Genomic DNA, 12,274 nt, shown 5'->3' with positions numbered 1-12,274 from the left:
ATGAGTGTGTGTCACCAACAGGGCTTCCAGCAGAAGTTTTCATTTCACAGCAAAGAGATCGTTGCCATCAGCTGCTCATGGTGCAAACAGGCGGTGAGTTCCTCCACAGGAGAAACCCACATCTGTCTGAACATCTGTCTGAACATCTGAACATCTGTCTGAACATCTGTCCGAACATCTGAACATCTGAACATCTGTCTGAACATCTGTCCGAACATCTGAACATCTGTCTGAATTAGTAAACATCCGTCTGAACATCTGTCTGAACATCTGAACATCTGTCTGAACATCTGTCCGAACATCTGAACATCTGAACATCTGTCTGAATTAGTAAACATCCGTCTGAACATCTGCCCCTGTTTAGTAGCTGGTGTAATCTAATCAGATTACACCAGCTACTAAACACTACTAAACACAACTAATCACTTCCCGTCTGGTTGCAGTACCACAACAAGGTGGCGTGCTTCATGCTGCAGCAGATCGAGGAGTGCTGCTCTCTGGGAGCTCACGCTGCCGTCATCATCCCACCCACCTGGATCATCAGGGTCCGCAGACCTCAGGTACAAACAAACACCTGGTTCCAGGACATTAATACACTGACTGGCCATAAAAAGTCTCCTTCACTTGGATTTACCTGATCAAATGGGGAGGAGCCTCCTACTGGATAATTACTGCATGGGTGATGATCCCTGACCCACAGGTTTTAACCCTTCGCCCCACAGCCACATATTCCTGAGTTGGGTTAAGTCTCTTTAAAGCTGTGATGCTGAGCTTGTGTCTTGATAATATTATTAATATTACTATTATTTCGCAGTCGTCTCTGAAGTCCAGTAAAAAGAAGAAAAGGACGTCGCTAAAATGCAACAAGTCGACCAAGAAGGCGTCCGAGGTATAAAACGATCTGAGTCTGAGCCTCCATATGTTGAGTAATGTTACCAGTGGGTCTGAGCTGACTTCATTCCTCACCTGTTGTGTCCGTCAGTTCCAAGATGGCCGCTGGAAGCCCTTCCTGGTGAAGCCCCTCCCCTCTCAGCTCATGAAGCCTCTGCTGGTGTTCGTTAACCCCAAGAGTGGAGGAAACCAGGTAATGAACAGTCAGCTGACCAGATAAAGTTTTACTGATCACATGCTCAGTGTTGTTGTACCTGCAGCCAATAGAAACAGTAAAACATATGAGTATAGATGTATAAGTGAGAAACATAAAATAAAATGTACGATGTACATGACGTCACCGTGGCGACACAGCAGTAGATACAACAACTAACAGCTCAGAAGAGTAAAGAAAAGAAAGATCTGATCTGACTTCTGGACCCTGATCTACCACGGTTTCCTCCTCAGGTTCATGTTGTTTCCACTCAGGACGCGTGATTTCACCAACTCATCCGACACTTTTTCTGGTGTAAACACAAAAATCATAGAATCACTCTTTAAGAAAAGCATTGAAGGTCTTAGATAGAAAACTAGTGTCATTAATGTCATGTCTGTAGCATCTCGAGTCCAAACAGATTTGCTTGTCCGTCTGATGTATGAGGTGTTCAGTGGCCTCACTCCGCCCCCCATGTCTCACTCCTTATAAACTCCCAGTGGGCTCAGGACCAGGTCTAGAGGGGCCCTTTGGACTACATGCTGTTTCCATAGAGGCCAGTCAGATCTGGACTAGTCCTCCTCTCTCACACATTACAAACCTTCTAAACTGAAATCAGACTTTATCTTTATCTTGTCTCTGATTGGACCTATTGTCCTCTTCTATGTCTCATCATGTCTCTGTGTTTCCTGTCCAGGGAATGAGGATGCTAATTAGCATTGTTGCTATAATCCAGCATATTTACGTCTATGGCTGAATAGATGTTCATTAATGAGCTCTGTCCCTATCAAATAAATAAATGACTTTGGTGCTAATGCTATTTGACTAGCGATAAGCTAACTACCTTTCACTGCAGCATCGCTGACCTCAGACCCCGTCTCTGTTTGATCAGACCTGAGTCTGATAGAGCCACGTTGCTGCCACCTGCTGTTCATTTCTGATATCATCGACAAATTAAGATGAACAGTTACTCTTATTGAAAGATTTAGCGCTTTGCAAATTACGTTAAACGTATGACTGAACGAAGACGATAACCTGGTCCAGAGTTTGTTAAAGGAACTGATTCATGTTGATTCTTTCTCCTATTTCAGGGAGCAAAGATCATCCAGTCCTTCATGTGGTACCTGAACCCCCGGCAGGTGTTCGACCTGACCAAGGGTGGACCTAAAGAGGGGTAAGGACCGGCTTCTCTCCATCCTAAGAACTATGAACGTCCTCCTCCAGGTCCAGGTCCTGGTCCTGTTCCTGGTCCAGGTCCTCTGGTGTAGCTCCTAGCTGAGCCTAAAGGAGTCTGGTCTGAGGAGTGACCAGACCTCTAAGTCTCTTAAAGTCCTCCTCCCTGCTCTCAGCACATCTCACTGCAGAACCTTCTTCAGGGATGCGGGTCCTGATGTTGGGTTTTGTGTTTCCTCAGGTTAGAGTTGTATTCCAAGGTTCCCAACCTGAGGATCCTGGCCTGTGGAGGGGACGGGACAGTGAGTGATGAACTAGAATCAGTTCATATCTGATGATTAAATAGTCAAACATTAAACCTGTCAGAGACGAACCGACCAATCAGATCCATGGTTGGAGACCAGTCTGTGTCTGTGTTCAGGTTGGGTGGATCCTCTCCGTCCTGGACCAGCTGAAGCTTCATCCTCCGCCCCCCGTCGGCATCCTCCCCCTGGGCACCGGCAACGACCTGGCCAGGACCCTCAACTGGGGAGGGGTGAGTTCTACTGGTTCTACTGGGTCAAGTGGTTCTACTGGGTTTAATTATTCATACACTTCCTGGTCGCACACGTTCTGATTTTCTGCTATTACTAAACGTAGAAATCCTGCATTCAAGACTGATTGTATCGTGCATCGTCAGACCTCATAGTATCGTACCTCATTTTATCATACGGTGTCGTACATTGTCACGTCGTGTCTTGTCTTAAACTGGCAAGTCAATGCAATTTACCAGAGAGTCCAATTAAAAAAGCAGCTGGACTTGTTTGAGAGTTTGAGAAGACGTTTCTCCTCAGGTGAAACGTCTTCACAAAAGTCCAGTTTCCATTTTTAAACACTTGGATATAACCCATCACCTGGATGATCTGCACAGACATTTACCAGAGATGCTCCAGCCGATCGATCAGCTGATGTCCAGGTCCATAGATGGACCGTGGTCCAGGTCGTGGATGTATGACTGAACTGTTAAAGATGGATGTGAAATGTTCGGTGTGTCTCAGACGTGTCCTCTTGTCTCAGGGCTACACAGATGAACCCATCACTAAGATCCTGTCCCACGTGGAGGACGGGAACATCGTGCAGCTGGACCGATGGAACCTGAATGTGGAGGCGAACCCAGAGGCCCGGCCGGAGGACCAGGACGAGCACCAGACGGACAAGGTGGGTTTAACGTGGAGAGGACGTCCCCTTCCAGTCCAACTCTGACGTCCCTCAGACTGATGAGTCTCTGTTCTCCGTTTGTCCTCCAGCTTCCCATCGACGTCTTCAACAACTACTTCAGTCTGGGCTTCGACGCTCACGTCACGCTGGGCTTCCACGAGTCCAGAGGTCGGTACCTGAACACAGTCAGACCAAACCTCCTCTTCTTCTGTGGTTTTTATTCTGCCCTCCTATTTTTTTTAAATAAACTTTATTAAGAACTACAACACAATCCAGTGCAGTTACAACCACCAACGTGTCAGAGACTGTCAGAATATTTCATTGCACAAATCCATTTTCAAAGAGCTCATGAATGCAAAGTCTTAGTCTCTTTCATATTAGAGGAATGTCTCATAGTTTTAATGTGTTTCTTGACCAAAAGCAAAAGGAAAAATGTGGTTTAAAAGTCAAAAGTAGAAATCAAGTTGCAGATATTATCTCATAATTTGGTGGAAAAAAGACAAGACCAAAATAACACCTTCAGGGTTTCCTTCACAGAAAGAGCGGTTTACATCCAGATCTTTTTCTAAATCATGGTCAAAAGTTAAAAAAAAAAAGTTTTTATTCTGCTGAACTGTGTCTTTGTTTCAGAGGCCAACCCAGAGAAGTTTAACAGCCGCTTCAGGAACAAGATGTTCTACGCAGGAGTAAGTTCTCCTGAACCAGACTAAACCGGACCAGCCTAGACTAGACCAGACTAAACCGGACCAGACTAGACCATACCAGCCTAAACCATACCAGCCTAGACTAGACTTGACTAAACCGGACTAACTTGTGTTCCTCTTTCAGACGGCCTTCTCAGATTTCCTCAGTGGGAGCTCCAAAGATCTGGCCAAGCACATCAGGGTGGTGGTGAGTCCAGACTCAGAGAAGGATCACAAGGTCCTGGTCTAGTTTAACCTCATGTTCTCTCCCCCCCACCCTCCCCCCACCCCCCACCCCCTCCCAGTGTGATGGTACAGACCTGACATCTAAAGTTCAGGACCTGAAGTTACAGTGTCTGCTCTTCCTCAACATCCCCAGGTACAAAAATAGAACAGGATTAAATTCTAGTCAAAGTGTTCCCATCAAGGACTAAACTAGTCTTGTCCCATGTCTTCTCTGTCCCGTGGAGGACAACAGGACATGTTTTTAACCTTGTCCCCCGCCCTGTTCCAGGTACTGTGCTGGTACCGTCCCGTGGGGTCACCCCAGCGAACATCAGGATTTTGAGCCTCAGCGTCACGACGACGGCTGCATCGAGGTCATCGGCTTCACCATGACGTCCCTGGTGAGGGTCTGAACCGGACCGGGCTGAACCGGACTAAAGCGGACTAACCCGGCCCCAGCTGATGTTGTTGTTTGTGTGCAGGCCACGCTGCAGGTGGGCGGTCACGGTGAGCGACTCCATCAGTGTAAAGAAGTGACCCTGACCACCTACAAGTCCATCCCCATGCAGGTGGACGGGGAACCCTGCAAACTGGCTCCGTCCATCATCCGCATCAGCCTGAGGAACCAGGCCAACATGGTCCAGAAGACTAAGAGGAGGATCTCCATGCCCCACCTCAACGAGTAAGGACTAACCTGAGGCCTGGTCCTCCATCACCAGCTGGTTCTCCTGGATCCAGGTGTTCCAGGTGTTCCAGGTGTTCCAGGTGTAGATGTATACGCCAGATAAACGTGTCTGGTGTCAGCTCTCAGCCCCCAGTGGCTCTTTATAATAACCTGATATTCAGTTCACTTAGTTCAGTTTTAACGATGTCCCAGAGAAAATGAATTCTGCAGCAAATACAGACGCCCTCTGCTCCAGGGTTCTTAGTCTAATACTGGCTCCAGCTTTGATGTTAGGAGCAGTTTCTGTGAAAGGAGCCAGTGAATCCAGTCTATGGAGGAGGATGGAGGGAGATGGATAGTATCAGCTGAATGAATGAATGAATGAATGAATGAATGTCTGTGTGTCTGCAGCCAACAGCCTCTTCCTGAGAAGCTGCAGATCAGAGTGAACAGGATCAATATGGCGGCATACGAAGCTCTGCACTACGACAAGGACCAGCTGAAGGAGGCCTGTAAGTCCATCCATCCCTCTATCTATCCCTCTATCCCTCTATCCCTCTATCTATCTATCTATCTATCTATCTATCTATCTATCTATCTATCTATCTATCTATCTATCCATCCATCCATCCATCCATCCATCCATCCCTCTATCTATCTGTCTCTCTATCTGTCTCCATAGCAACCCCTCTGGGGGCCATCACCGTCCCTGGAGACAGTGACCTGGAGACCTGCCGTCTCTTCATTGACCGTCTCCATGACAACCTGGACCAGGTGAGAACGCGGGGTCGTCATGGCGACAGAGGGCTGGTTAGTTGGGAGGCTAGTCCTGGTCTAAAGGGGGGCTAAGGATCGGTTCTTTCTTTCAGGACTGCGATGAGACAAAGGGGGGCGCTCCAGCTCCACACAAACTCTCCATGAAGTGGTGTTTCCTGGACTGTAAGTTTACGCCAACCCCAAGCTCCTCCCCAGACCCCCAGACCTCTAGACCTCCTGACCTCCAGACTCCAGACCTCCAGACCCCCAGACCTCCAGACCCCCAGACCCACAGACCTCCAGACCTCCAGACCCCCAGACCTCGAGACCTCCAGACCTCCTGACCTCCAGACCTCCAGACCTCCTGACCCCCAGACCCCCAGACCTCCTGACCTCCTGACCTCAGACCCCCAGACCCCCAGACCTCCAGACATCCAGACCTCCTGACCCCCAGACCTCCAGACCTCCAGACCCCAGCCCCCCAGCCCCCCAGACCCCCAGACCTCCAGACCTCCAGACCCCCAGACCTCCAGACCTCCAGACCTCCTGACCTCGAGACCTCCAGACCTCCTGACCCCCAGACCCCCAGACCTCCTGACCTCAGACCCCCAGACCCCCAGACCTCCAGACATCCAGACCTCCTGACCCCCAGACCTCTTTGTGTTTCAGGTACAACAGCTGATCGCTTCTACCGGATCGACCGAGCTCAGGTACGTCCTCTGGACCTACAGCCCTCAGTCATTCTCTGGATCAGATTAAATAAAGATAAATGGATGGATGGGTGAATGGGTGAATGAATGGATGGATGGGTTAGGATTAGGGATGGATGGATGGATGGATGGATGGGTTAGGGATGGATGGGTTAGGGTTAAGGATGGATGGATGGATGGATGGATGGATGGATGGATGGATGGATGGATGGTTGGATGGATGGATGGATGGATGGATGGATGGATGGATGGATGGATGGATGGATGGATGGATGGATAAATGGATGAATGGGTTAGGGATGGATGGGTTAGGGTTAAGGATGGATGAATGGATGGATGGATGGATGGATGGATGGATGGATGGATGGATGGATGGATGGGTTAGGGTTAAGGATGGATGGATGGATGGATGGATGGATGGATGGATGGATGGATGGATGGATGGCGCCTCCTGGTGGTTCTGGCCCGGCTCATGCTGATGTTCTGGTCTCAGGAGCACCTCCACTACGTGACAGAGATCTCCCAGGAGGAGCTCTACATCCTGGACCCCGAGCTGCTCCCCAAGGAGACGGTGGGCACCTCCCCCAGCATGCCAGACCTGGTGGACTCAGAGGAGCAGCAGAGACAGTTCTCCTTCCTCCAGTCCTCCCCCACCTCCTCCTCCACCTCCACCAGGTGAGACCCAGTCTGTCACTCACAGCCCGGAGCTGCTCCTCCTGCAGGAGGCTCTGGCTGGTGGAGCTCCTCCTGGAGAACTAACCTCCTGGTCGGTGTGTTTCAGTCAGAGGAAGAGGATCTCCAGCGACAGCTCGGTGGCTGAAGCTTTGTCCCAGAGCTCCTCTAAGACCAACCTCTGCAGGTAAACACCCTCCAACCACCTGAACAACCCGCCCCCTGGTGACTGGCTGCAGTATAGGTCATATAAGCCCCGCCCCCTGGTGGCTGGCTGTAGTATAGGTCATATAGGCCCCGCCCCATGGTGGCTGGCTGCAGTATAGGTCATATAAGCCCCGCCCCCTGGTGACTGGCTGCAGTATAGGTCATATAAGCCCCGCCCTCTGGTGGTTGGCTGCAGTATAGGTCATATAAGCCCCGCCCCCTGGTGGCTGGCTGCAGTATAGGTCATATAAGCCCCGCCCCCTGGTGGCTGGCTGCAGTATAGGTCATATAAGCCCCGCCCTCTGGTGGCTGGCTGCAGTATAGGTCATATAAGCCCCGCCCCCTGGTGGCGGTAGTTTAGTTCAGTTTATAACAAACTGTTGTTGTTGGTTCAGTAAAAAATTTCAATATCTTCAACTCCAGCAAAACACAATAAGACACTTTAGATCAGATGAGTCATTTTAAATTCAGATTAAATAAGAACAATGATCCTGTTATCAGTGTTCCATCATACAGTCTCCATCTGTCCCTGTCCTCATGTCCTCATGTCCTCGTGTCCTCGTGTCCCTGTGATGTGAAGGAGAGGAGCAAAGTTTGTCAATGTCCATCGCTCCAACACGACTGTGGCTGATTTCAGACCCGTCATCAGGTACGACTGACTCCATCGTCCTCTTCCTTAAATTAGATCTGCTCCATCCAATCATTCAGTGTTTGGAGAATATCTCTCCTCCTCTTCTTTCCACCATGTTCTCCTCTCTAAGCCTCTTAAAGTTCTCCTCCCTGCTCTCAGCACATCTCACTGCAGAACCTTCTTTAGGAACCTTTCATCTCTGCCTCCATCTAGGAACAACTCTGAGAGAACATCAGGGTTCTAGTTTAATGTTCTTGTATTCGTTCAGTAGAAGCAGCTCTTTGCTCTGAGACTCTTTAGGTTCTGGATTCTGTGGACGATTTTCTTCTTCCTGATGGTTTTTCTTTTGTCTCCTCTCTGTGACAGACCTGCTACCTCACGCCAACAAGAAACAGGTGAACCTTCCTCTTGTCTTCAGTGAGTCCAGCAGAGGGCGCTATTCACACGGGACCAGTTCTACCTGGGACCTGGTCCTGTGGTCCAGATATCCCCCCTCTGTCTCCATGAGTCGTCCTCTAATGTCCATAGTCGTGTCTCTGCTGCAGGTCAGAGGATCATTTCCTCTTTCTACTGGAGAATAAACTCTAGAGTCTGTTGATCCAAGAACCTGTCAGAATTTAAACCAGCTCCACCTTTACACATGATCAGGTTCATCTCAGGACCAGGTTTATGTCTGGACCAGGTTTATGTCTGGACCAGGTTTATCTCTGGACCAGGTTTATCTCAGGACCAGGTTCATGTCAGGACCAGGTTTATGTCCGGACCAGGTTTATGTCAGGACCAGGTTTATCTCTGGACCAGGTTTATGTCAGGACCAGGTTTATCTCTGGACCAGGTTTATGTCAGGACCAGGTTTATCTCTGGACCTCTGTGGTACCAGGAACAGGGTTCAGCTCATTCGACCTCTGACATTAATCCAGATTAAACTGGTCCCTGTTAGAACTGGACTTTATGTCTTTAACTGCTTCGTGTTTGTCTGTGTTCAGATGAGGAGCTGATCCGCTGCGTCCACAACCAGGACCTGGACACGGTGAGTCCACGAATCACAGTCTAAATAAATAAAAAAAACTGTTTGAGAGCAGTTCTGGAAACAGAGTCAGGAGAGTCTGTTCATAATGTTTGTTGGAGCTTTATGTGAAAAACGATTTGTGCTGGAACACACACATTTCTTCCACTAGGAGGCGCAGTCACACAAGAAGTAACCAGCAGACGCTCAGTAGCTCAGCAGCACAAGTTAAACCTGCACCTTTAAAGTTAAAGATGATTCAACATCAACAGATCATGGACACAGAAAGGAAACATTGAGATCTAGTAATAATAAATAAATATTATTCTTAAATCAATCTCATGTCAGATGTTGCATGTTTCTGTTCATCAGGCTCATAACTGGCTCTGGGATTAAAGCTGCTTCTAATTTCTCTCAAGATATTTCAGGTTTTTGATCAATTAAATGTAAATGTTTTCATAAAGTTCTTCTCTGACCTGGAACAAAAGCTGAAAGTCTGGAGCTGTTGTTACTTCCAGGTTTTATTCCCTGAAGTAGAATGAGCAGCTGAGTCCTGAGATAAGAACCCAGAGAAGTTTCATTATTTTAAGTTCCTGCTCCTCTGTGCAGCTGATGGAGCTCCACCAGGGGGGGGCGGACCTCCTGCTGCAGGACGCCGCCGGCTGCACGCTGCTGCATCACGCCGTGGAGGCCGGCTGCAAGGACGTCCTCAAGTACCTCATCGACAACGGTGAGAGATCAGAGACGAACCGGGAGAAGAAAGGAGGCAAAAATAAAACAAAAGATCTTTCATCCTAATAATAATCACAATAAGTTCTCATTGTTTCTCCCTGTGGGGGAGTTAGACAAAATACAAAAGATACAAACACTGAATAATGTAGAAAAGAGAAGCTACAGAAAAATATGTTACAGCTTTAAGTTGTAATTAACTTCAACCACAAGTTAATAATGTGTGAAACTGCACAGATAAGAACAGAATTCATGATGAAACAGGAGGAAACACCAGAGGAGGAGAAACAGAAAAGCAGCGACACAACAAACACACAACAAACACACAACGCAGACAAAACGTCCACGTTAAAAGGCAACGAGATAGACAGATAGATAGATAGATAGATAGATAGATAGATAGATAGATAGATAGATAGATAGATAGATAGATAGATAGATAGACAGATAGATAGATAGATAGATAGATAGATAGATAGATAGATAGACAGATAGACAGATAGATAGATAGATAGATAGATAGATAGATAGATAGATAGATAGATAGACAGACAGATAGATAGATAGATAGATAGATAGATAGATAGATAGATAGACAGACAGATAGATAGATAGATAGATAGATAGATAGATAGATAGATAGATGGATAGATGGATAGATAGATGGACGGATGAGTCTAAACTCTTCTTCTTCTTCCTCCAGTGCCGACGTCTCACCTGGACGTGACGGAGAGACAGACGTAGGTCCCGTCCCGTCCTGCTTTTGTCCTGATTGTTGCTGAGCTGTAAGTATAATAATGACCTGTCTTCCAGAGGAGACACTGCTCTGCACAAAGCGGCTTCGTCCCATCAGAGGAGCGTCTGTCGCTTCCTGGTTGAGGCCGGAGCGTCGCTCATGAAGACCAACCTGCAGGTAGACCAGGACCCGTCCCCCTCTCGTCCCCCTCTTGTCCTCTCCTCCCATCCTCCCATCCTCCCGTCCTCCTCCCGTCCTCCTCCCATCCTCCCGTCCTCTCATCCTCCTCCCGTCCCCCTCTCCTCCCGTCCCCCTCTCCTCTCGTCCCCCTCTTGTCCTCTCCTCCTCTCTTCCCGTCCCCCGTCCCCCTCTCCTCCCGTTCTCCTCTCCTCCCGTCCTCCTCCCATTCTCCTCCCATCCTCTCGTCCCCCTCTCCTCCCGTCCCCCTCTACTCCCGTCCCCCTGTCCCCCCGTCCTCCTCTCCTCCTCTCCCCCCTCTCCTCCTCCCGTCCCCCTCTCCTCTCGTCCCCCGTCCCCCTCTCCTCCTCTCCCCCTCTCTTCCCGTCCCCCGTCCCCCTCTCCTCCTCTCCTCCCGTCCTCCTCCCGTCCCCCGTCCCCCGTCCCCTCTGAATGGCTCCCCAGCCCCTGACCCACTTCTCCAGAGTGATTAATGTTGTGTGTCATTGAGGAGCGAAGCTGCAGGATCTGTCACAATGGCCGCCGCTCTGCGTTGCCATGGCGATGCCAGCGGTAACAGGAAGCAGCCCATAATCCTCCTCGCCAACAAATGAAAAGACTTCATGAGTTATTTAGTGTGACCAAAGTTGGTCCCGATCCGAGGCCCCGGCTGAGAGAGGGGACGCTTTATTCATCCATCTGTCCAGCTAAACGCTAACGCTAAGTCCCCCGTCCCCCGTCCTCCGTCCCCCCGTCCAACCCGTCCCCCCGTCCAACCCGTCCCCCGTCCCCCCGTCCCCCCGTCCTCCTACCCCAGCTGTATGTTAGAGAAGGAAGGAAGGACTTAGCTGTTAGCAGCAGGGAGGAGGTGGGGCTGATGGTGGGTCCAGGGAGCTCATGGTCTGGTCTTCCAGGGGGAGACTCCTAAGCAGAGGGCGGAGGAGGCCGAGGACCAGGACCTGGCCGAGTACCTGGAGAGCTGCCAACATTACCAGATGATCCAGAGGGAGGACCAGGAGACGGCGGTCTGACCTGTCCACCTGTCCACCTGTCCACCTGTCTGTCCGTAGTCTGTAGACCTGGATGTGGCCTCACGTCGCTGGAGACGGTCGGAGACTCTTGGATGTTTAGTTAAAATCTATTTATGATAAAAAAATAAAAAAACATTTGCTTGTGATCAAACTGAACTTTAGAGATTCCAGTTAAAAGCTTTTCTTTCTGTTATGGGAGGTGGGGGGGGGGGGGGGGGGGGGGGGGGGGGGGGGGAGTGAGGGGAGGAGGTGAAGAAAGGAGGAGGTGAGGGGGAGGAGGGAGGGAGGAGGGAGGGAAGAGGGAGGAGGTGAGGGAAGGAGGTGAGGGGAGGAGGGAGGGAGGAGGTGAATGGAGGAGTGAGGGAGGAGGAGGTGAAAGGAGGAGGTGTGTACATACGTGAGGAGGACGTACAGAAGCTGCAGCGTCTCTGAGGAAACTGTTTGACTTTAATTAGAAACTTGTTGAAACGTTTCCCATTAAATTATTTCATCTCATGTGAATCTGACTCGTTTTCTCTGTTCGTTCAATAAATAAAAGGTTTTAAACGCGTCATTAATCTGTGACTAGACCCGAGGTTTTATTCTTATTTACT

At 49.4% G+C, this 12,274-nt stretch overlaps 1 protein-coding gene across 3 annotated transcripts in view; it reads left to right on the top strand.

Moving 5' to 3' along the window:
• dgkzb (diacylglycerol kinase, zeta b) overlaps positions 1–11,881 on the top strand; it is a 28,130-nt gene extending 16,249 nt beyond the window's left edge. For all 3 annotated transcript variants that reach the window (XM_047596950.1, XM_047596949.1, XM_047596948.1), the window contains 27 exons: positions 22–93; positions 444–560; positions 815–889; positions 983–1,084; positions 2,176–2,258; positions 2,499–2,559; positions 2,679–2,792; positions 3,314–3,454; positions 3,544–3,622; positions 4,085–4,140; positions 4,283–4,345; positions 4,443–4,516; positions 4,652–4,763; positions 4,845–5,044; positions 5,438–5,538; positions 5,709–5,800; positions 5,896–5,965; positions 6,452–6,492; positions 6,986–7,167; positions 7,274–7,351; positions 7,952–8,020; positions 8,369–8,397; positions 8,989–9,032; positions 9,618–9,738; positions 10,441–10,477; positions 10,551–10,650; positions 11,565–11,881. In XM_047596950.1, the coding sequence (XP_047452906.1) occupies positions 22–93; positions 444–560; positions 815–889; positions 983–1,084; positions 2,176–2,258; positions 2,499–2,559; positions 2,679–2,792; positions 3,314–3,454; positions 3,544–3,622; positions 4,085–4,140; positions 4,283–4,345; positions 4,443–4,516; positions 4,652–4,763; positions 4,845–5,044; positions 5,438–5,538; positions 5,709–5,800; positions 5,896–5,965; positions 6,452–6,492; positions 6,986–7,167; positions 7,274–7,351; positions 7,952–8,020; positions 8,369–8,397; positions 8,989–9,032; positions 9,618–9,738; positions 10,441–10,477; positions 10,551–10,650; positions 11,565–11,681 (2,430 nt within the window). In that variant the 3' untranslated portion in view covers positions 11,682–11,881. The remainder of the gene's footprint in view (positions 1–21; positions 94–443; positions 561–814; positions 890–982; positions 1,085–2,175; positions 2,259–2,498; positions 2,560–2,678; positions 2,793–3,313; positions 3,455–3,543; positions 3,623–4,084; positions 4,141–4,282; positions 4,346–4,442; positions 4,517–4,651; positions 4,764–4,844; positions 5,045–5,437; positions 5,539–5,708; positions 5,801–5,895; positions 5,966–6,451; positions 6,493–6,985; positions 7,168–7,273; positions 7,352–7,951; positions 8,021–8,368; positions 8,398–8,988; positions 9,033–9,617; positions 9,739–10,440; positions 10,478–10,550; positions 10,651–11,564) is intronic.
• Positions 11,882–12,274: the final 393 nt, after the last annotated feature.

Source organism: Mugil cephalus, chromosome 10 (genome assembly GCF_022458985.1).
Source record: "Mugil cephalus isolate CIBA_MC_2020 chromosome 10, CIBA_Mcephalus_1.1, whole genome shotgun sequence".
Taxonomy (NCBI): Eukaryota; Metazoa; Chordata; class Actinopteri; order Mugiliformes; family Mugilidae; genus Mugil; species Mugil cephalus.
Note: the sequence above shows the minus strand (reverse complement) of the source record. Positions and strands in the feature narration are given on the sequence as shown.